Source organism: Perognathus longimembris, chromosome 3, assembly GCF_023159225.1.
Source record: "Perognathus longimembris pacificus isolate PPM17 chromosome 3, ASM2315922v1, whole genome shotgun sequence".
Lineage (NCBI taxonomy): Eukaryota > Metazoa > Chordata > Mammalia > Rodentia > Heteromyidae > Perognathus > Perognathus longimembris.
In genome coordinates, this window is record NC_063163.1 from 32,616,531 (window position 1) to 32,642,055 (window position 25,525).

At 37.8% G+C, this 25,525-nt stretch overlaps 1 protein-coding gene across 1 annotated transcript in view; it reads left to right on the plus strand.

The window, feature by feature from the left end:
• Window positions 1–25,261, plus strand: part of Diaph3 (diaphanous related formin 3) — a 433,505-nt gene extending 408,244 nt beyond the window's left edge. The window contains exon 28 of the mRNA XM_048341270.1: window positions 24,071–25,261. Coding sequence (XP_048197227.1) covers window positions 24,071–24,333 — 263 coding nt within the window. The 3' untranslated portion in view covers window positions 24,334–25,261. The remainder of the gene's footprint in view (window positions 1–24,070) is intronic.
• Window positions 25,262–25,525: the final 264 nt, after the last annotated feature.

The following is a 25,525-nucleotide window of genomic DNA, read 5'->3' on the forward strand; positions in this document are numbered from 1 at the left end:
CTTCCCCATTTCCCTCCCCCCACCATGAGTTGTACTGTTGGTTTCCAGCATATAGTTTTTGTAAGTATTGCTGTTGCATTGGTTCATCTTTTATCCTTTTGTCTCTCCATTTTCCCTTCCTTCGTTCCAATAATTGTATATGCAATACCCAGGGTACTGAAATAAGTAACAGTGACATCAGGGATAAACCCTGGGGAAGAAAGACTAAAGAAAATGGCATAATTTCACATGGAGTATTGAAAATACAGTGACAATGATAAACAACTTATTTCCATTACTTGGAATTCATTTCACTTAGCATCATCTTATGTGTTCATATGTACATAGCTATTGAACTATTGCGATCTTCTTCTAGGACTATCCACGATGTGTACTAATTATTACCAATGAGGGAAACCATAGAGTCTATGTTTCTTTGGGTTTAGCTCACTTCGCTTAGTATGATTTTTTTCCAAGTCTTTCCATTTACTTACGAATGGGCAATGTAACTCTTTCTGATAGAGGCATAGAATTCCATTGTTTATATGTATTAAGGTGTTTTATTGGAGTTAAAAATAAAGGAATGGAGGAGAATTTAAACTCACTTGACCTGAACAAAGTTGGTAGTTGGGTAATTAACACATCTCCCTTCTTCTACCATGACCAACTCTTAAGGCATATGTGTTTTTTTCTCTGGATCTTAGATAAAATGGCATTGTCTAAGTTTAATGACATTCCCATTTGGACAGAGTAGTAATTTTGGTGGCATCACAAACATCCTGTGAGGCCAGGAGCCAGTGGCTCATGCCTGTAATCCTAGCTACTCAGGGAGCTAAGACCTGAGAATGTCAGTTCAAATTCAGCCCGGGGCCATAAGACTCTTATCACCAGTGAACCACTAGAAAACCACAAGTGGCTCAAAGTGGTAGAGCACTAGCCTTGAGTGGAAAAAGCTCAGGGACAGCTCCTAAGCCCTGAGTTCAAACCACATAACTCACCACCACAAACAACATGATCAAAACAATATAATTACATGGTCTAATGTTCTGAATTTTCTGTGATTAGCTAATGTCCAACAACACTTATTACAAAGTGGTTTTACTGCTTTGTAGAGTTTTTCTCAGTCTGCTGGCTATGATAGATCCACCTTAAAAACAATTTGTGCCCCAACACCTGCTATCAGAATCTACATAGAAAATAATTCTCACCACACACCATCTCCTTCCAAACCTACAGAACAGCAGTCTTCTTGTTGCTTCCTCACAATCCTGCTTTCTCCCACGAGGGGGGAAGCTTTTCTTCATGACTTGCCTACGAATTTCTCACTTGATTCTGGTATAGCAGATACAAACTCCAGCAAATGTCTAATCAAATTTTATTTTCTATTAGGAGCCATCTGTTTGCCGATGACTACTCCATTTGTTTTTTATTTTAGTGCAATCCATTTTAGTTCCTTCATCTGTTTTTACCGTGCCACCTGCACTTCCCCCTTTCCAGCTCATTCCTTCCTTCCTTTCATGTCGAGGAGGGAGAGGACAGGGTGTGGACAGCAGGAATCTGCTGTACTCCAGGCATAATGCTTGAGCCTCAAAAACTTCTCTCTGCCTCTCTCCTCTAGCTCCCAAGCCGCTCTTGCTTTCTGTCCTGTATCGTAGCACCCTCACATGTCTTGTGGCCTTTCAAGGTGGAAAAGAAAGAAATCACTTAAGTTTTTACAGTCTTTAACTTCCTGTAACAGGAAAGCAATCACTCCTTTTCCTCTGGATCTGTGAATTGACTATTCCATAATAAACAGATTCCTATTCATGTACACAGTTGTGTTAGGGCTCAACTCTATCACAATAACCATTTTCTATGTGAAATTTCTAATACATCTTGATACTAATTTTTTTTCAAATTTTTATTATCAAACTGATGTACAGAGAGGTTACAGTTTCATACGTTAGGCATTGGATACATTTCTTGTACTGTTTGTTACCTTGTCCCTCATACCCCCCTCCCTCCTCCCCCTTTCCCTTTCCAAACAATTTTGCAAGTATTGCTTTTGTAGTTGTTTGTCCTTTTTTTACCCTGTGTCTCTCAATTTTGGTATTCCCTTTCAATTTCCTAGTTCCAATACCATTATACACGGTTTCCAATATACTCAGATAAGATTACAGAGATAGTGTAAGTACAACCACAGGAAGGTGATACAAGAACATCATCAATAATAGAAGCTACAGATACACATGGGACTTTGAAAGTAGTTACAACTGTGGTATAACAATTGTTTCCATAACATGGAGTTCATTTCACTTAGCATCATCTTATGTGTTCATAAGCGTATAGCTATTGGGTTCTGTGATGCTCTGCTATGACTTGCATAAACCTGTACTAATTATTCCCAATAAGGGAGACCCTAGAGTCCATGTTTCTTTGGGTCTGGCTCACTTCACTTAGTATAATTTTTTCCAAGTCCTTCCATTTCCTTACAAATGGGACAATGTCATTCTTTCTGATAGAGGCATAAAATTCCATTGTGTATATGTACCACATTTTCCTGATCCATTCGTCTACTGAGGGGCATCTGGGTTGGTTCCAAATTCTCGCTATGACAGATTGTGCTGCGATGAACATTGTTGTACTGGTGGGTGGCATTGCTGTGATTTTGTTTGTGGTCTTTTGGATAGATACCCAAAAGTGGGCCTGCTGGGTCATAGGGGAGTTCTATATTTAGCCTTCTGAGGAATCTCCATACTGCTTGCCAGAGTGGCTGAACCAGTTTACATTCCCACCAACAATGAAGTAGGGTTCCCTTTTGGCCACATCCCCTCCAACAATTGTTATTGTTAGTTTTCTTGATACCTGACATTCTTACTGGGGTGAGATGGAATCTCAATGTTGTTTTGATTTGCATTTCTTTTATGGCCAGTGATGTAGAGCACTTTTTCATATGTCTCTTGGCCATTCTCATTTCCTCATCAGAGAAGTCTCTTTGTTGATACTAATTTTATTCCACAGCCAACTTATGTTACATGTTTCCTTCATTGTCTACATTAAATGGTACTTTGCTCAGATATAGCTGTTGAATAAATGGGGCGAATTTTCCCTTACATAGAATTCCTTCCAAATTGTCTTGGATGAGTCTAGACTCTTTTGTTACTTCAGAGTTCAAACATGAGCTTGCCACTAAGAACCCCACCTTAAATCACCCCATGATGGACCTCCTGCATCTCTCCTCCTCTATGTTCACAACTCATTTGGCATGTCAGTGACTAACATGGGCCAACATTAGTTCTCCTGATATCCCTTGTTCTTTTCAGATCAGTAACAGTACCTTAAACCCATGATGGGTTCTATTCTGTGGCATGTACATATAGCTGCTCAATGAAAATTAATTGATTCATTATTGAGTAATATATAGACTTGTTGGGTTGAAATTTTCAAATGATCCATTTTTTGACCTTTGAGCTATATTTTTCTTGTCAGTGGCTTTGATTACCCAAGTGCCCTTTTACCATCAATAGGTTGTATCTATAAATAGAAGGCTTTTCAGTGTGCTTGGAAAAAGAAACTGCATAAAGAAGTTCCGATTTTAAAATTGCAGATGGGTATTATGTTAGCGATTAACTGTAGCAAACATTCTGAAACCATTTATCTAGCTGAGAAAGAGACAACAATAGAGTCATCCCTTGTGGCCACAGTTTCAGTGGCTTCCTTCAAAAATAGTCATTTGAAGTTTTTGTTTCCGCCTCCTTTTTAATCTCTCATGTTATGAATAATATTTAGCTGAAATCCCAGAGCAACTTAGAGAAGAAAATCTTTGGTGTTGATTTTTGATAAAATACAAGGCATTTACTTTTGTGAATGTTAATCTCAGAAGGCTTCAATACAATCTTTTGTTCTCCGGGTTCTAATGTCAATTATTTAAATTTAAACACCAGTGTGTTTTTGACCACCAGAAAGCCCTCTGAAACACCAAAATAGGAAAGTTTTAGTTATTAATGTCTGTAACATTCTATTATTTTAATCACCATCTCAGCAGTTGCCGGATAGGGGGTTAGTGACATGTAGTTATCCTGCCGATAGTCACTTTATAAAATAATCATCTTGGTCTTAACCTTTTATCTTACCTAATGTGCTAAGCAACCAAATTCCAGGTGCATGAAAATTATTCTAATTTCCGCATACACCAGGTTCTATCAGTACAACATTTTAAGGCACTAGAGGAGGCATTAGGTTTTTGTCTTGACTTTTTGTTGAGTTCAAATCCTACTTCCTAAATGTTTGCTGTATCAAGTAGTCTGACCAACTGCAGAAATTTATTGATTAATAGATGTAAAAATTCATGTACTCTTTTTAAAATTAGACTTTTGAGGACAAATACTTGTATTAGATGAAAAGTTTTGTCAGCTCCAAGTCCCTTTTATACTTATTCTCTCTCTCTCTCTCTCTCTCTCTCTCTCTCTCTCTCTCTCTCTCTCTCTCTCAGTATCTAAGTTATTTCTCTCTGGTTTATATGCTGGCTGATTTTCAGACTTGGATGCATTTCACTGTGGATTTCTGTTCAATGTGACTTGGGTACGCAGGAGCTGTCAGGATGGCTCAGTGATTTAATGTTGGTGTCCTGCAGCTTTGACTGTAATCAGCAGATGCTGCAGTATTACCATAAATGTTTTCTTAACTGCTTCTGTCAAAAAGAGAAAATTCTTCCTGCACCAAGTCTGCTGCTTCTGATTAAATTCAGTTTGCCTTCTTTTGCATAATTAATGTCCCATGATGATCTCTAACCTTTTATTTTTAATATTGCCTCTTGGTCTAGACTCACTCTTACAGGGAGGCTCAGCTAAGAGCAGACAAAGAGAAAAGGGTGGCACTGTCACATAGACGCCCAGCATCTCGTTGGCTCTGAAGCAGTTGCTGTGTTCTGTACCATCACTTGTCAAAGATCATGAAAGGTTCTGGTCTTTGCAGTGCTTTTCATTGTTGTGGTGGGCTCTGCTCTACTTCAGAAAGCTGTTTGTGTAACGCTTTGGTGCACATGCTTTTGCCTGAGGATGTCTGATGATGGGATCAGCTTCCGAATGTGCTCACCCTGGATGTGTAAACCATAGCCCTCTGACACAAGCCAGGCAAAAGGTTTCCTATTCTGCTAAACTTTCTGTACCTCTTGCCCAAAGGAACTCAGAGATTATACTTGCTGCAAGCAAGTGAATGTGTGTAACACAGAGTGCTAAAAAATGAAGAGCTCATTTTGCCAGGTACAACATTTTGTTCATTGTGTGGATGGGAAAAGGTCCTTGAGTTTATTAAATAGCAGTCCCTTTCTCCTGAGAAGATCACGTTGCTCTCATTTGTTCCTTTAGAATCTGTGAGTACTCTTCCTTCACTAGCACTCATGAGCTGACTTCCTCTGTTTTCTTTTACAAGTGGAACATTGATGTGAATAGATAGCCTTTGTGATTTTTTATTCACAGTTTAAGACTTTTTCAGAGGATCTGTGACATCTCTCAGGTACTAAATAAGACCTTAGTTATAGGCATATTTATGGCTGAGAACTGCTCTGAAGTCATAATTTTCTCAAGTGAGGGTCTGCCTTTCCTCTTGGTTTCCGAAAGAGGATGAATGGTTGAGTTTCACATGTTCTGGAAGCTTTTCTTCATCCTCCTCTGGAGAAGACTCCACTAACCAGTGTGGATCACATTATTTTTTATTGTCATTATATTTTCTTTATAGAGTCACAGAACTTGAGTTCATTTTGTGACTAACAGCTAAGCCTTAAATGTAATGAAACCATAGTCAGTGCTGCTTTTAGTGCTGCTTTTGATTCGCAACTTTTAACCACTGAAATGTTAACTTTGCATATAGATTTCAGTTTCTCTCAAATGAAGACCAAATAAAAGAGAAATAGAAATTTCAAAATAAATGTGTCACTCCTCAAATAAGTTCCACATTAAAGCAAGACTTATAATCATCAAAATGCCTTCCTTTTCTGACTGGAACTTTAACTACAAAATCTCTAAGTTTCTGTACATACTTGGTTCCCTTACAGCTCCATTATATTACTATTTTTCTATACAATCAGCAATATCATTTTCCACCATTTTTATTATGTTTGTATTTACCAACCACTTCTTAATAGAGAATGCCCCCTACCAACAGAACAACCAGAGACTTTGAATTGTCATCTGATTCTGCCTTTTCCTTGCCCCTTTTACTAGAATAATCCACGACTTCTGGGGCTAAGTTTCCTTCTTGGTAAATAGAGATGAACAATAGTCATGTCTCAGGAAGGGTTCATAGAGTCCATTGTGCTTCTGTGCCTACCTACTTCTGTGAGTCCATACTTAGTAAGCAGCAAAACAAGGGTAGCACTTACAAAGCAAGAAGAGAGCAAGAGGGTTTGAAGTTTAATATTTCATAGGCTCTCAATAGTTAATTTTTAGTCTGTTCCTTCATTCCTACTTTATTCGTGAGCATAATGTGTTAGTTACTACTCAAAAAAAATCACAGATGTGTCTCTTTCAAGATATTTGAAGGTGAGAGTGGAAGGAAGTCGCTTACAAAAGCACTGATGTTTTAGGAAATTGTGAAATGTCTCTCTAGCTATAAGAAAGGAAAATTTCTTTTTCACCCTATATCCTCCCCATACACACACACCTGAAAAAAAAGAAGTCGTCTTACTTTCATAACTCTAGATTCCTGAAATACTCAAAGTTGATTCTAGGGATTGCTGTGATCATGTTTTAAGAAGCTATTAGATTATTGTACATGATGAAGAGTTGTAATTCATAAACATTCCAACCACTTCTCACCAACTATAGCATTCAGAATTTGGATATCCACCTACCACATTTCCATCAAATCAGCACATAAATACATATCACACAATATATCACTTTATCCACAAATTTCATGATACCACTATGTATGTATAAGACTAAACAAGTTTCCTACAAAGATAGGTAACATCGGAAGCCTTAGAAATTTCTTTCTTTTTTTAGAAAATGAACTGCAGTAGAAGATATATCTTAATTAAATGCTCCCAAAGCATCACAGATGCTGTTTTAACCAACTTAATTACCTGCCTTTGGTAGTATCTATTATTATTATCTATCTGCTATAACTATGAGCAGAGAGACCCAAACCCAGCTACTTTCAGTGATTTCTATGTGAGGGTCCTGTAGGAAAAAAAAACAAAAAACCTTTTATTTTGTGGTGATATACACTTTTCAAAGAGGTTTTCCTTAAAAATCCTTAGTAGGTTTGGCTTACTTGAACATCCCAGGGAGTTGTCACAGAAAGCTGGGGGGATGAAGAGAATTCTCCAAGGATATAAGACATGACTGACAGTACTAAAAGGAAACACAGCTTTTCCTCTTATATCTAACTGCAGAGAAGGATGCCCTCTGATCTAAATAGTCACAAATATACAGTTCGTGACTAACAGATGAGCCCAGGGAAATGGTTTTGGTTCTCTATCATGTAAATCCAAAGAAGAAACAAATCAATAAATGGACAGCTTGATAAACGAAAAGATAGTTCCATGGCAGTAAGCTCAGTTAATACTGAGTCTGTAGAGACAGAAAAGAAGTGGAGAAAGCTAACCTTGCCTCCCATGAAAGGGCTTTTAATTTGCCAGAGGATATGGTCAGAGTCTTCTCCAGGGAACTCAGAAGAGAGTCACAGTAGCAAATCAAGAACATTGTCACAACTCACAAAAAATAGCTGGGATGTTTGCCTTAGTTGTTTTTGTCTTTGTTGTTTGTTTTTCCTGTGCAAACGGTATAATACTAAAAACCTCTTAGGCCCTGTGACAAAGAACTGGGGAAATGTTATTTAAGCTTCTGGTCATATCTAGACACAATAAGTGGTAATGCTGTAGGCATCATTGACTTGGACCTCTTCTATCATCTTTTGTTTGTTATGTTTTTGTTTTTGCAGTGTTGTCCTTGTTTTTGTTCCTGTCCTAGGGCTTGAACTCAGGGCCTGGACACTGTCTTTAATCTTCTTTTGCTGAAGGCTAACATTCTACCCCTTGAGCCATAGGTCTACTTCTGGATTTTTTTTCTTTGATAGTTTATTGGAGATAGGAGTTTCATGGACTTAACTGCCTGGGCTGGCTTTGAACTCCATCCTTAGGTCTCAGCTTCCTCAGTAGCTACAATTACAGGTGTGAGCTGCCTGCAACCAGTTTCCGTCTTCTTTTGTTAGAGTGTGGCAGACAAGACAAATTCTTAAACACAGAACTACATAAACACTTCCTGCTGGTGGTGTTAGGAAGGAAAAGAACAGGGTGCTGTAGGAAGGGTGCTGTAGGGAGGGAGAACAAGCGGGTTGGGGATTAGACAGCTTCCTCAGAACTGACTTCTTGTGCCAGGGCACTTCTGATTGTGCACATAGCAGACACCTGGAGAACAAGTGGCCTAGGCAAGAGGGGAGGGTCGAGCTGAGCAGAGGAGCTCAAATCATGGTCTCCAGAAAGCAGATAAAGGGAAGGAGAGGAGAGAGAGAAAAAAATATGAATGCCCAAATACAGAGAAAGGAGAAGGGAAGGGTGGGGAAGGGAATGCATATGCTAGTGGTTTTTCCTTTTCTTCCTTTAGTCCATCTGGGGCACAGGCCTATAGAATGGTACCATTCAAGATCCTCATCCTTAATTACTCCTCTCTCCAAACAACTTCACTGCACAACCAGAGGTGTGCTTTCCTAATCTCCTAGGCACTTTGCAAACTAATTAAACTGACAATCAAAATTAACCATCATACATCAAAAACAATGGAAATAACACCTTGACTCCAAGTAGTTTCTTGACAGAAGTACAATGACAGACCTGTGGGAGGGCATCTACACTATCTGATGAGCTCTGAAAGATTGAAGAGTCAGAATCAATGGCTAGAGCTGGGAGGCATCTATTAGGTAGATTTTGCTGTGTAAATACAACTGAAATAACTAAAAGAATGGCATCATTTACTAAAAGAACATGAGTTTCCTCCAGAGTGGATTATTAGTGAGGGGAAAAAAGCTGCATTTTATATGAAGTAAGGCTTTTGTGGCTAGCTCTTTTTAATTTTTTTTTGTTATTATAAAGGTGATGTACAGAGGGATTACAGTTACATAAGTCAGGTAATGAGTACACTTCTTTTTGACATTGTCTTCCCTTAGTCTTTCCCAATATTTCCCTCCTCATTTTCTTTTATTGACTCATAAATGTTATAACTAAACCTTCCACTTGGTACAAATCTGGCAGTATTAAAGTATAAACTTTTCATTCAGTAATGTCAAAAATAACTAGCCTTGAGTAATTTGTAAGGTACTGGTGAATTAGGGCCATGGAATTTGCTGTGAATTAACTAGTTACAAAGCAAAAGGAAGTATAGACAGTGCTTTTTCCATATATGTAAATTCCCTGAAAGTAAATATTCATGGTTCTTTCTAGAGAGCTAAGTAGATTTTAAAGATATTTGTCAGAAACACTATCAGCAAAAATCAGCTGTCTCATTGTTCCCTTTTGTTTCCTTGGGCCCTATGGAAGTACATAGGCTTCTTCTTTAGTGTTTACAGTTTGTTTGTTTGGTTTTTTTTTCTTTTTTTTTTTTTGCCAGGCCTGAGCCTGGGCCTGGGACTGGGACTCAGGGCCTAAGCACGGCCCCTGGCTTCTTTTTGCTTAAGGTTAGCACTCTACCTCTTGATCCACAGTGCCACTTCCAGATTTTTCTGTTTATGTGGTGTTAAGGAATCAAACCCAGGGCTTCTTGCATGCTAGACAAGCACTCTACTGCTAAGCCACATTCCCAGCCCCGTGTTTACAGTTTTAAAATATTAAGTTGAGCAACAGTATTAGAGTTTAGAGAGAAAAACCTAATCAAAAGGACTTGTTCTTGAGTCAGAGCCATACCTGACTCATTTCTAAGAACTTAAAATTATTTTATTTTAAGAGGGTGCGACAGTGTGCTGAGTGTGGTACTACATGCCTTTAAGTCCCAGCACTCAGGATATGGCAGTAGGATTGAGTTTGAGACCAGCCTAGGCTATGTAATGACACTTCTTAAGATGGTGAGAAAATGCATCTGTGTTTCATTAAATCTGAGTTTTATCTTTGTGGATTGTATATGGTTCATAACTTTCTTTTTGACATGTGCTTGGTGGGCAGATTTGCTGTGACCTCACCCATTATAACTAATTTTACTCTTGGTATGGAAGGCTATAAAAGTGTATGATAATAAAACTAGTGCATGCCAGGAGGAAATAAGTTCAGGGTGTGAGACTAGAGGAATTAAATGGTTGAGATCAGAAGGTTCATGAGGATTTCAGTTACCAGGTGGACCTAGTGACACTGCAGAACACTTAGCTTCTGGTTCTCCTCAGCCGTTTTCCCATCATGAGACTCCATTCATTGCAAAGATGTCTAGATTGCTGGCATCACACTGGGTCCTTTCAACTCCACATGAAGCCATGGCCAGTGTAGTAAGGTAGTGCCATTAAAAATGTCCATCCTTTAGAAGTAAAGTAACTAGCAAGCATACTCATCTATTTAACAGTTGTAAAAGAATGCACTATATTCCATATTTTTGGTTACTGAAAGTTACTTGATGTACTATATAATGCCCACTAAAATTTAGTAATTGGTCACAGGTATAACTGTCTGACCTCTAGTGGCTATGGATTACTGCTACATCTAAGTTGACTGAGTGGACAAAGGAAAAAAAAAAAAAAAAGCCTAAGAAAAGATTTTCTGAGAGCCTAATACTAGAGTTTCTCTGACTGGGTGTAAGATCAGCTTTCCAGAATTTCCACGCGAGTAACCATTTGAACTACCATTTGAGAGGATGGAGTCCAGAGATGCTTGTCTCTCTCTGTGGGCATGTGCCTTGGGATCTGAACTAAGCAATTGCCACCAGGTCATCAGTGGACATTCTGGCACACAGAAGCTCAATTAAGCATGACATTTTTGAAAACGTTGACAAGACATCTGTGTATGGTGCATGCTTTTCCTAGATGTTTGTGGGATAGTGCATCATGATGGGTAGCTGTGTGGATTTAGTATTTTCTAGTTGATAGCATGACTGTCCCTCATCTACTTCACTGAATTTTTGAGACAACCTTCACTAAGAGTGCTGTTTGTGACCAGGAAACAGATTTGAAATACTGGCAATGTGAGAATGTAAGTCCAGGTAGCTCAATGATAATTTGAACCATTGAACTAATAGCTCTGCACATAATATAATGTTCCACTGAAAATGGCTAAGAAAATTTTCATGTGATTGTACTGCATTTTGCTTTGTCTATAATACCATATTGGAATATTTGATCCCATTTTTTTCTTTTTATACTTTATATCTCATTAAACAGTGAACCCTTATCTCAACAGTTTAATGAACTGTGAATTGCTAAGGCATTTATGGCTAATGTGAGTCTCCAATATACTTTTTTTATTTCCCAGTACTGTGTGGATTTTAAAGTTCCATACACTCCAAGCCTTCTGTGCTAGCACTGGTAGCTCTTCTAAGAAGATTGTAACAAGGAACAATTACTGGTATTTCCTCCTTGTCTGTTTCCCCCTGTCAGTGCCTTCTTTAGCTTACCACGAGTACTGCACTCTGATTTCTTTCTTCTCTGCCTGCTGTATGGCTGTATGGTACATTTCTATGCTTTGTGTTTCGTGTTACCATAGAGACAGGAGGTGCTCCAAAGCCCCAGGAAGATGAGTGGAAGCCAGTCTTTGAGTTAACAGTCCCTGCTGGTGAGCAAAGCCCTAGGCATGAATCTATCATAGTAAATGGAAAGCGAGAATTGTGTGGTGGGCTCTGTTTCTGTGTCCAGAGAGTCCTAGGAAGTGCAGGCTTAGCCAAGGTGGCATTAAAAATGAGCTGTTTACAGAAATCATTTTTTCAGAGATCTCACTACAGCCTAGGCTTCATAGAAACCAAACTGAGTGTTTGATTTGCATAATAATAAGAACTGGAGTTACTCTCACTGATTCCTTCTACTGTTTTGTTCATGCAAAGAAAGCAGCTTCTAGGGAAGGCTCTTAGCTTCAGTTATTTTGCTGATCAGAAATCTCACCTTCACAATGAAGGTCAATATTTCTAACTCAAACAAAAAAAGAAAACCATCAGAAGTCAGATTGCAGTTTGAGCACAGGGGACTTAAGGCCCGCACCCAGATCAATGATCCAAGTACGCAAGTTCCAGAAAGGAGCAGTTTATATTTACCCTCAGTTGCCATGCACTCCTTCCATATTTTAGGTTACTTAAAGCTTTTGAACATTTGTCTGAGTTCAACAAATTGTCATATTTGCCACTGTGATAACTCTTACATTATACTCATCCATGCTTTTATGGAGGGAAATGTTGCAAAAAGATTTTAAAATTATATTTTTCTCTTGCCTCCTCCTTAGAGATATGATATAAGGTCCTTTAACTAGAGGGGAGAAATGTTACCAAAATAATGTCAGCTTTTAAAGGGACAGATGTTTTGTGAGTAACCTTTAAAAACAATCCTTTAGAGTGGTTTAAGAGCCATGGTCCAGTGCTTGCTAGGTTTTTGTCACAGATCTAGTACTCAGAGCAGGAAATACATTCAAAGAAAATGAGAACACATTTTTCCCCACAGTAGCTTGTTCAGAATTATCCTTTCAAGGAAGAAGTATCTGTAAATTTGTGAAAAAAATAATGTTGAACACAGCTGGCTGAAGCTGTCACTTTACTTTCCTCAAGCTGTCAGTAGGAGGCAGTAGCACACCGGCGTGAGTTGCTGTCTTTAGGTGATGTCCAGGACTCATGCCCGATTTCTTTCTTTCTTTCGTTTTATAGAAAAACATGAAACTAAAACCTCAGAAATCATTTCAGATTTCACAATGGTATCATCAGTCAGGACAAGGTAATGTTTCCATGCCATGACTAGGACAATCAGAAGAGGCTTAGACCAGTGGCGCTTCTGCAAAGCGCTCCCCAATAGAGATCAAAGACACTGATCCAGCAGGATTATTAGAGTGGCCAGGAATAAAGACCAACTTCATTTAGAAGGGAAAGGAATTATATTTAATAAGTTTGATACCTTTGATTTTTCATGATTTAATACACAAAACTATAAGTAAAAACAGAAACTCTCTGAATGGTCTACTTGTACCTAGAGGGCTGGGTAAACATGTCAGAAGAATGACACTAGCAGAAGAGGGCTTGTCGGCATTAGAATCCGAGTTTCAGAATATATTTTTAATCTTCAGCCACTGTTTGTTTTGCTATTTACAAAATCTAACTTACCTCCAATATGCAGCTGTTCCTTTTTTATATTAAACAGAATCACAAAGATGCTAAGTTTTAGAATATTACTTTTTTTGTACTTCATTGTTTTCTCCTTTTATGCTAACCAGTTCCATGAATAGGCTTTCTTTCATTTATTAACTAATTTCAGTGAGTCATATGTTGGGGGATTTTTTTCCTCTCACTATTAGATACATTGATCTCTGCAAGTTATTACTGTGTGAAATTCAAACAGCATATATTAATTTGATGACAACCCATGATTAGTGAGCAATCTGTGAACATGGAAGAAAGCCAAGTTTACCACTCTCTAGAGGGTGGGGCTGAGGATTTTAGTGCAGTAACTTGCTATAGGCAGGTGAATTAGGATCCCTATAGAGGGACTTAGAAAATGAATCATAATGATATTTTAGTAAGCTAAGGGAAATAGACTATATTAATTTCCTCTAGAATATAGATTGTTGCTATTTGAACTTTAATTTTAACTGGGTGCAATATTATGTTTTTGTCATAATTCCTAAATTCTAGTCATGATAGTAATCATGATCAAGGTGCTGGTGGCTTACACCTTTAATCATAGCTACTAGGAAGGCTGAGATTGGGTGGATAATGGTCGTGACAGAGCCTATTCTCCCAGGTATGATTAGAAGCCTAGCAGAGCCAAATCTCACTCAGGCAGTAGCAGGGCACCAAGTGAGAACCTGTTTCAAAAATAACCAGCAAAACTCAAGGCTGAAGCTGTATATAGTTCAGCAGTTAGAGCACCTGCCTAGCAAGTCCAAAGGACTGAATTCAAAACCTTGGAGCAATAGCAATACTAACACTACTACTAATAATAATATTCTAACAATGAAAATCCATAACAGATTTGGCTCCTATTCTGAGAGAAGCACTGGCCTGGGACGTACTAGTGAATAGGAGAGGCCAGATCCTGCCTTACTGGAGTGTACATTTAAGCAACTTAGGTTACAGTTGGGCAGCTATGAGGTAGTCTACTTACAAATTGGATGTATTACTCCATTAGATGTGGCCGATGTAATATATATTTAGTATTGTTCTAGGGAGTTGTAAAGTAACATGGCTATGTATAGACTCATAGATAAAATAAAGATTTTAGTGAAAAGAGTTCTGTAAATATATATTTGTATTGTTTGATAGCACTGGAAAACCTAGTAGACATTTTTTCTAGCATGTTGAACTACTAAATGGATATGATTTTTCATGTTTATAGTAGAAATAGCAAATTTCTGAATGTCTCAAGGACTAGATGTCTCAAGAACCTAGCCTGGGGAGCTGAATACTCATTGAATTCAATAATTGATTGAGAGTGTTGGAGGCATGTTTTCAAAGTTGGAAGGCTAGTGGGTAGGGGAGTTCCATTTACTTACTACATCTCAAATTGGGGGTAAGGAGGCAGGGGGATCAGCAGAACAAATGACCAAAGTTTCAGGGCATTCAACTCAGGATGTACAAAGAGTAAAACATTTTTAGAGCTGTCCAGTGGTAGGTTGCATTGCCTTCCGAAGCTATGAGGCTGTGACTGGAAGTCTTCAAACTTAAGCAAATAAACCACTTGATAGGAAACTGAATACATGGAGTTGAGTTGATGGTTGTACTAAGTAAATGAGGTGTTATTTTTTTCCTCCCAATCCAAGATTAGATAAATCTATCTTATATGAGTCTATGAATCAGAATGAGGTGGAATAGAAATAATATGTTATCTTAGAGAAACATCTGTACGTCTGAAATGCAACCTAATAAATATTGAATTAGGAGAAGTTTAAGGGAAATACTTGAAAGCACACTATAAGATACTACTTAAAAGTTACTTAAAAGAAATTATTAGGTCCTATAGTATTCACTTAACTAGTTCTTTTCCATACAGAATCCAGTCATTAGCACTAGTTCTGGGTCATAGGGAAATACATGTTTGTTTGCCGTTTCCCATTATGAGCCTCCAGAAATGGGAGAACTTAAGGTTAGTATGGAGTTTTCCAGAGGCAAGTAGCAAAGGTTTTGTGGCTGTGAAAGTGCATGGGTTTCTCCGGACCTCAGCTTCCTTGTCTATTTTTGGGATGTTAAAACCTGTTTTTTATAATTAAAGTGCCTAAAATTGCATTTAAGAATTTATCAGATATATATCTACTAACTACACTGTCAGACTGTATTTCTGCCTTCTCACCTTCTTCTTCTTGGATCACCAGCTCCAATGATCAAATAATTTCATACCTGCTATTTACTACTTGATGGGCAAGTTTAGAAATGACTACTCTGTTGCTGCTCAGCCACATGGTGGTGGTTTCACAACATGGTAGCCTCAAACAGTTGTCCTTGCCAACAGGACTGTTAAGCAGATGCTGTGGTTGGAATCTGTAGGATAATGTGAAGAGGAAGCTGTTTGGACATTGAATTTTGGTTTCAAAATGTGTTACTTGAAGTAATACTATGGCATTTTTGTTGAAATGTTTAGATGAGTCATAGCAGGCAGTGTTGAAGCTCTGTTGTCAGGAATTGAAATTATTTAATTTTCCTTCCAAAGACATGGATTATGGCAAAGTAGAGATACAAAGTGTAGAAAACAAGTCAAGTATCTAACTGTAAGAAGTGGCCACATGCGAGGCTTGATTTTTTCGGAACGCTTGGAAGGTAGAACAAATTACCAAAAGAGATTTTTTAAAACTGAAAATCATGTTTCTTTGGGTCTGGCTCACTTCACTTAGTATAATTTTTTCCAAGTCCTCCCATTTCCTTACAAATGGGGTAATGTCATTCTGTCTGATAGAGGCATAAAATTCCATTGTGTAAATGTACCACATTTTCCTGATCCATTTGTCTACTGAGGGGCATCTGGGTTGGTTCCAAATTCTCGCTATGACAAATTGTGCTGCGATGAACATTGTTGTGCTGGTGGCTTTAGTGTGTTCTTGTTTGTGGTCTTTTGGGTAGATGCCCAAAAGTGGGGCTGCTGGGTCATAGGGGAGCTCTATGTTTAGCCTTCTGAGGAACCTCCATACTGCTTGCCAAAGTGGCTGAACCAGTTTACATTCCCACCAACAATGAAGTAGGGTTCCCTTTTGGCCACATCCCCTCCAACATTTGTCAATGTTAGTTTTCTTGATATAGGACATTCTTACTGGGGTGAGATGGAATTTCAATGTTGTTTTGATTTGCATTTCTTTTATGGCCAGTGATGTAGAGCACTTTTTCATATGTCTCTTGGCCAAGAATGCTGGGCATGGTGAAACAGGCCTGTAATTCTGGCACTCAGGAGGAGGAAACATCAGGATCATGGCCAGCAGAAAAGTAAGCATGACAAAGAAACACATCTTGATGGAACAGATGAACCAGGTGTCTGGGAACTTCACTTTTGCCTCTGGCTCTGCCTGAAAGGCATGTCTGCTTCCTTTGCTTATGCAAAAGAAGATAAATATACCTACTCATCCCTCCCACACCAGCATTAAAGAACCAGAAGTATGGCTATATCAGGAAAGTATAAACTCTGTATAGGCTAAACATGCATGATGGTAATGTGATAATTTCAAATTATTACTTATATAAAGAATTACTTATTATATTATTATTATTACTTTTATAAAGAATAGCCTGCAATGCCTTCTGATAGCAACTACTTGGTATTGAATTTTTACAGGTCCTAATCTCTCCAAAAGCCACCCATATATCCAACACCAGCTACAAGTTTGGGGTTTCCCATGTCACCCTCACCTTTTTACTAGCTGGCTATGAGTTCAGTGGCTCCTACTATTCCCTCTATTTTAATGACTTACTAGAATGGCAGAATTCAGGGGCACATAATGCTATTATAGTTTCAATCAAGCAAAGGGATACAAATCAGAACCAGCCAAAGGGAGAGTAGATACCTGAAGCTTCTGTCATCTTCAGGGACATAACTCCCTTTCAGCATATCAGAATGTACACAGTACACAGCATATTCAGTTTTCCATATCTATGGCGTTTTCCCATTCAACTGTAAAATGAAAATATTTGGGTGGGTTGAACCAACTGTAGATTAAATTTTTTTGAAGAAAATTGCATCTGTACATTTTCTTCTTTCCCAAACAATAGAAAATAGCAATGTTTTATGTGGCATTTTCATTGTATTAGTTCTTATAAGTAATCTAAAGATGATTTAAAGTACAAAGAAGACTATATAAGTTATATACTAACACTAAGCTTTGTATGTGAGGGACTTATGCATTCACAGATTTTGATGGCTACAAGGGATCCTGAAACCAGTCTCGCATGAATGCCCCAGAGGACAGTATATGACAACCTGGAAAACTCACCCGCACTTCGGTATCTTGAGCTTAAGTTAAAGCTTTGTTATCTAAGTATAATCAGTTCCATTACTGATGATAAAAGTCAGACCTAGTCCTTTCCCTTCTCAGAGAATAGGCTCAAAACCTCAAACATCTAAAACCACATGCTTTGTCTTGCTGGCTTGGCCAAACCCCATTCTTTGTCATTCATTACAGTAACCTATCTGTTCCCATCCTGAAATTCCTACTTACCATAAATTTATGTTGCCAGACTAGATCTCAGATTCCCCCCACAAGTAACAAAAGTTAGAGGCTCTGTCCCAAGAAGTAGGACCAGAGCCAGCCAGATGGTTTACTATACACATCCGAAGAGAAACTGAGGCATGAGAAAGTTCCATAGAATCTAAGAATTTTGAGGCTTTGAATAATCATAGAGAAAGCAGTTCTAATAGAGAGAGATGGATGGATGTCAAAACAGGATTTCTAAAAATTGAGTGGAAAGGTTAAAAAAAAAAAGTTAGATATGGAAAAGAAGATCCAAATCAAGCTGCATATTACAAGCCCAAAAGGTAAATGGTTTAATGGAAGGCTTTATATTCCTATGCCTGTATCACCCCCTGATTGCCAGCCAACCCACAACAGGAAATCGCAAACTTTTATATAAAGGACAATGAAGGTGAATTTCTCCTAAGAATATTCTACCTTGGTTGTTAAATATCTCTTCAATCCAGAACTGTCTTTCCTCCATTCATCTGCTTTGTCTATTTTATTTGAACAAGGGGGAGTAAATCTTTTGTGTAGTTTTGTCTCTCTTGATATAATTGGTTTCAGTAAGAATTTCTTGACACTCCTTAAAGATTTTAACTATCTATGAAATGCCCTTTTGCTTTTCTTATTATTTTTATGTTTTCAATATATAAGATAAAATAAACAGCAAAATGAAACCAAGGGAAGACAATTATTTATAACATCAATAAATCAACAGAAAGGAAAACCACAAGGATATGGGCTGCTGGCAGCCAGCACTAACTTCAGTTATTGCATAGATTAAAAACATATATTTGTCACACCGTTTACTAGCATGTAGACCCAGTGGTGCTTTAAAAAATATATTTATGAGTTATTTGTTTTGCCCAAGTAAAGCTATTGCTGGGGTGAAACACAACAGCTACTTAGTAGGTCAAAGGAATAGTAAAGAGCCAAAGGTAGAGAATTGCAACACGAGAACAAATTTCCAGAAGACTAAAGTTTACTAATCACTCTAAAACACAGAATTTTACCTCTTTCTTGTCAAACCTGCCACAGGTTCTCCATGACCACAAAAGACCAGAGCTCAACTTTATTTTTTTTTTTTATCTGAGAGTTGGCACTTCTCAGAAGCCAGTGCCCATTAGAACCACAAATATGATAGAATATCAATACTGACTTCACGGGAAAATGATCTCTTTTAGAACCCCGAAGGATATTTCCTGCTGTGGAGAGGTTTTTCCAAGGGCCATCAGCCAGGGCCTTGGCTCTAGGAACATAACAACTGTTGGTTGAGATATTTCCTCATTCTGATTCCATGTTGCATATATTTATGTTTGCTTTGTGGTTGTCTTCTTTCCTACATGCCTCTCTTACTCAAGACACAAGAGAAATGTGAGTGAGTACAGGATAATAGAGGTTTTCTGAAACTTTTTTTGCCTTCCATATCTCTGCCAAAGATCCTGTGGAAGCTAGCAGTGGATATGGCTTATAGGTTTTTTTATTCTGATCTTTAAGTACAGTGAGGTTTTTGTATTTAAGAGCTGGTCAACTTCTGACAAGTTTTACATTTCATTCAATCTTAGGAGGAAGAAAGGCTGTGATAGGAGGGAAGCTCTGCATTCAGTCCTTAGAGCAACCATCATTAGGGGAGTTAAATCTTCCTATCTTAAGGGAAAAGGGCATGCATCCTCATCCTATTTACTTCCGCAGAACACAAATGTAAGAAATGTGAATTGGATTCCCTTACTGATGTGGAACTAAGGCTAGCAGCTGGTTCTTTGCCTGCATGTCCTATATTCACCAATGGTCCTGAATATTGCCTGAAGTTCTGGATGGATCACACAAAGACATCAATTGTAATATCATAAAGGAAAAAACAGAATTCCTATGGTTCCATTCATAAATTAGTACAAATGTAGTAGACTCCCTTTAGAGAACTAAGCAGTCATTTTACTTTACCATGTTTAGTGTCCATTTTAAAATATGTGTTGGCAAAGATTTGTGTTAAAGAGAAATTTTTAAAATGTTTCTCTTTTAGTTGGCATCCAGCTTTGCCTTTCAGTGAATCCATATGACCAGTGAGTCTTGTTTCATATGTAAAGAATGTGGCCATTTACACCAAATAACCAGTTATTTATGACTCTAAACACCTATATAGATTTCCCTCTAATTTACTGGATTGTCATTCCTCTGTTGTTTTGAAGTCAACCATTTAGGAACTGTTTTTGCTTGGAATTGAGTTTTCTAGTTTAGCCCACATGAAGTGACCAATAAAAATCATTTTAAAAGCCAGGTGCCAGTGGCTCATGCCTGTAATCCTAGCTACTCCGGAAGCTAAGATCTGAGAATCCTGTTTGAAGCCTATCCAGGCAGAAAAGTCCATGAGACTTATATCTCCAATAATACTCAGAAAAAGCCAAAAGTGGTGCTGTAGTTCAAGTGGTAGAGCGCAAGACTTGATAAAAGTGAAATTCGAAATTTGAAGGTTTCTCCATCCACAATCTTTTTTCTAGTTTGTCTGCTTTTCAATGTGGGATGTGACTCCCTCGGTGCCATAGTTGGAGTCTGCCATGTCTGAGGACAAAGTAAAAGGAAACTGAAGGTGAGGGTAGGGTACTTAAGGGGTCCTGAGCAGTAAATATCAGTCCAGGGAGTGAAAACATCTAACACCTTCTAATAGAGCTATAAGGTCATTTCTAATAAAAGAAAAAAGCCTCCTTTTTCAAAATTCGCTCCGTAGTTTCAGGAACAGCTTCTTTCCTCTTTATAATACCTGTTGTTTCTCATGAGAGATTTTTCTCCTGAAGCCACCATCCTATTCCCTGATCATTTTGTCCAAAAGCAAGCCTTCAGCCAATCTGGGTTTCTCATAAGAGTAGAACACTCCTGCTTGCCTCAGCTCACTCATTCTCCCTCACCTAAGCCTCCAAAGATGGTGAAGGACCACCAAAACCAGAAATACTGACACAGAAGCCAGGAGTCCTGCCGAGTTTCACCCTTAGATCTGGTTGAGATCCAGTAAAAGAAAAGTTAAGATGTCCAAATGAATGCATAACCCTGTTTGGGGGGGCAACACAGAGTCTGTTATTGACCTTAGCAAAGGTTTGTTTGGAAAGAGGAAATGACCAAAAGCCTCATTAGCTTGAGGTCAAGAAGAAATAGGAAAGATTAAGTAACCATGGTGAGGTCTTATGAAGATTTTTCTAAAAAGTAACCAAGAATTCATGCTGTAGCTAAAGCAAGATGTATAAACAAATAGAGATTTTTGTTCTCTCTTTAGTGTGGGGTGATCACAACACATGTATGTATATGCTACAGGAAGTAATAGCACAAAGAAGGAAATTTCTACAATACAATAGGAAGGGGGCCCTGCTAATGGAAGGGTGTCTTACGATAAATAAGTAAAAGTAACATCTCCGGAGTTGTCCTCAGAGGAGAGCTTAAAAGGCAAATGTATCCTAAGGAAAGGAATGAATGTATATGTGTGCAGTAGGTGCATAGTAGATGGAGAAGCTGATGGTAAGACTATCTTTGGGGTTGTTTCTGTGAATGGATTAAGCATGGGAGAGTTCGGAAAGAGGAAGGACAAACAGGTATAAAATCATTTTCTAGAAGAATGAGTGGAGGAGGTTGTGCTTGAAATTACTAGTCATTATTCTGAATGAGTACAATGGCATGATCACGAGGATGCAGTGTGTCAGAAAACGTTTTGAAGTATAAGTACAGGACATCATGATTCTGAAACTTCAGCTTTGAATTACTTAGCACTTTTCTCTGGCAAAAGCTTCTCAGATTCTTTTTTTCTTTTAAAGAAAGCCTCAGTGTCTCTAGAGATAGCATCTAGATTCTATCACTGACTTGCTCAGTAACTGAACGTACACAAGCAACTCAACTACCTTTTACTTTTACCCCTCAGCCTATACCATAAGGGTGGTATTGTTTAAAGTATAACAGGTGCTTTATAAATTCAGGTCCATGTAAATATAAGCTATTTAGAAGATGGCATTTCAGCACTCACCGACAGAATGAGCTGAGGATTAAAAGAAATCATGTAGGTGGTACCTAGACATAGATACCTTCCCTTCCCTTCCCTGTTCAAAGCTTTGTAAGGGAAGCATCCCCGCCCAGGACTCAGGGCTCATTCAGCTTTGAAAGAGCAAGGAAAAGTAAGGTGTCTTTGTATAGGTGCCAACTGTGTTACTTCCTTTAATCCTCACAGATTCTGTTTGAAGTTGATTACTAGAATCTGAGAGTCGGAAAAGTTGAGTTACCTCTTAAAGCTTGGGTTTCATCTTGTGTGTGCCTTAAAAAAAAAAATCTTACATTCTTCTCACTTTCCTACCTAGAGAATTAAGCTTCATAGTATATGGCCATAGAAGTTACATATTTTATACACATATTTTATTCCACATCTTTACTTTAGCCAACTGCATCTTTACAATCTTTTAACCACAACTTCCCAGTAACAGAATAAACTGACTTGTTAGAGATACAGTGAATCATTTATAAGAAATCAGATGACCCAAAGCAATAAGAATGTTTTGGGGAGGCAGCAGTAAACTGACTAAAAATCTATTGTTAGCTACATATGCACCTTTCAGACACCTTTAGGGCAAGAGAGTGGGTACATGCTAGAAAAGAATTAATTTATATGGTGTACCACCCTGTCTATGTGCTCTTTCCCACAAGAACCGTGTATATGTTATGATCTCAGCACATAAACTGTTCTAAGAGAAATCACAGCTGTATTAGATTTTGGTTTTTTGGTAACTATTGCTCACCTGATAAGAAAACTGTATTTATTTTCTTCCCATAGCTAAAAGGTGATCATACTTGGAAAATTTGTTGAGATTGTCCAAGAAACTGTGTAAAATACTCATCCATCACAGGAAGCCCCTGGTCAGGAAATGACAGTGCAGTAAATATCTTCAGCAGCCACCTTTTAATGTACAAGCTGTTTTCGGTTGGAATTTTCAGTACTCACATAAAACACACTGTCATGAGTGACTGCTTGTGCTCCAAAGTCATTACTATTGGGATAATGGAACATCTCTCAGCGCATAACCAAAAAAACTTTAAATGTCATGTCAAGTTTGTTGAAGCCATTTTCAAGCCCTGTTCAAGGTTACATGAATATTGAGTCTGTTTTCTAAGTCTGCGATCTTATAAGATAGACCACTCAGAAGGTTATACAATGTGAGTCAGTTAATTAAAAGAAAATTTTCGCTCTGTTTTGGGAGGTCAGTTGGCCAGAACCATTTAATTGTTAGCTATTGTAACTATCTTGGTAAGTATCACCATCACTTACTTGATGTTGCATGATTATATATACATGTCCACACATACATAAACATGTGTGTACATATATTGACAAGTATATTATGCCATGATTCCACCTAGCTAGTAAGCTTTAACAGTTTGCCTGCCAAATTCATTATTTCTTTTAAAGAAGGTTTTTTAAAATCCTTATTCGCTGAGCCATTAGTTCACACCTGTGATCCTAGCTACTCAGGATGCTGAGATATGAAGATCCCAGTTCAAAGCCAGCCCCAGCAGAAAAGTCTGCAAAAACTCTTTATCTCCAATTAACCACAAAAATATAGAGGTGGAGCTGTGGCTCAAGTACTATCCTTGAACACAGAAGCTCAAGGACAACAGAAGCTCAAGCCCAGACCCAGAGATCACAGCCCTAGAACTGACCAAAATTTTAGTGAAGCTTACTTCCTTGATGTTGTTCCAAGAGAAAATGAACCTCACTATTGCACTAATGATTATCTTGGGGTATAATATAGACAGATAATTATTTTACCCAACAAGTATTTATTGACTGCTTTTCTTATACCAGGGCCATCCCAGGCACTGATTTAAAACAATGTTGCTGTATTTTAAGAGAACATAATCCAGTGCAAAGACACACAGTGAACAAGAACTTGTATGCTATGATCATGAGTTCTGTGAGGGGAGGGAATTAGAATGCTAACAAAGAACATTTAGATGAGCAGTTAGACATGGCTACTCTGGGAAATCAGTGTTGGAGCCAAAACCTGAATGAAATTGGCCCAGACTATGATATTGGCCCAGATTCTGATAACCTAGTGGTAAATATTTGGGACAGAAAGGAAATCATTAATGTGAACGAAATGCTCCTTCTTCTGTATGTTTCTTTTAAATCTTCTTTTTCTATTGGATATGGTTAAATATAGCCTCTAACAGGACTTCCTTGCTTATTGAGAATAATCATTTTAAATTTACATGTTAGAATATACCTAGTCATTGGTGATCACAGTGACAAGTTTTATGCTTCCTTCTTTCTTTCTGTAGAAAATCAGAAAGTGCCATTGACAGAAGGGGCACATTCTCACTACAATATCAATTGCAACTCCACAAGGACTCCAGCCGCCAAGGAGCTTAATTATAATCTAGACACTCAGACGTGTGACGGGAGGATCAAGGCAGTTGAGAAGAAGGAAGTCTGCAATGTGGAAAGCAATAGAAAAAAGGACATGGAACTTCCTGGCTCTGCTTCTAAAAATGAGTCCATTCCTGAAGTTGAAGCCCTGCTGGCAAGATTACGAGCTTTATAAATTAAACTGGTAAAAAAGAAAAAAAAAATATGATTAAGCCAAACATAAAGCCATGCACTAAGCTATAACACTTGAAAAAATGCTTTTATACAAGTGACTTTATGTAGTTTTAACTTATGATATATATTAGGGGGGAAATCAAGCTAAATACATGATTGTAACGCTTTTCCTATGTACTTGAAGTTTTGGCTTTTTCAAGATTGTAATGGGGTTTAATGCATTTTTTGTCTCCTTGTATTTATCTGTTCTATATTTGGTGATTAAATTATACATATTGCTTTAGAGAGCAAGGTAGGTGGCCATGTGTTCAGCAATAGGTCCTTCAGAAAATTTCATCTTTCTAAGTCACTGAAGTTTTTACTTAACTGTTTCAACATTAGTGAATGCCATATCATCAGTCTAATGTTTTGCTACCTATCCATGAATATTCCACGCTTATTATTTATATAGACTGAGCTTCACCAATATAACATTAGAAACATGTAACTATATATCAGATCTCTATGGAAGTGACTACTAACATTATTATTCCAAGTTAATTGTATGACAATTGAATGTACTTCCAAAAACAATACCATAAATGTATGTACTTTCTTGGCAAAATATGAATAGGAGTATATCTATATGCAGAATGTTTGTGCTGCTATAAACTCTTGATCTGTCCAGAGGAAGATCCTCCCCCCCCACACACCCTCCCCACAGAATTATTACTCTACAATAAAACTACTATATTGAAATTTCTCAAGAAACAAGATTTTCTTGTTCTTGTAAACAAACTTGGAATTTTACTTTCTTTAAGCCGACAATCAATAATTTTAACAAAGATCTGAATAAGTATTTCAAATAAACTTTTCATATGTAAATGTTGAAACGGTACCTTATTTCAGTAACATTCATTTGTTAATATAGCAAAGAAAATAAACTTGCTACTTGCACTAAATGAAAAATGGCTTCTCAGTATTCCTTTATTTCTTTCTCTCTCCTTTCTGTGTGTGTGTGTGTGTGTGTGTGTGTGTGTGTGTGTGTGTGTGTAAAGCTAGGCCCTGCTATACTGTCTAATTTCCTTTATTATGTGTAATAAGTAAGTGACTGATCTTTTACTTTCAGTTAAAAAGCAGCTATATGGAACTAGTCTGGCGAGGTCTACTGCATTTTATTTTCTGTTTAAGTTGCCACCTCCTTCCAGCTCCAA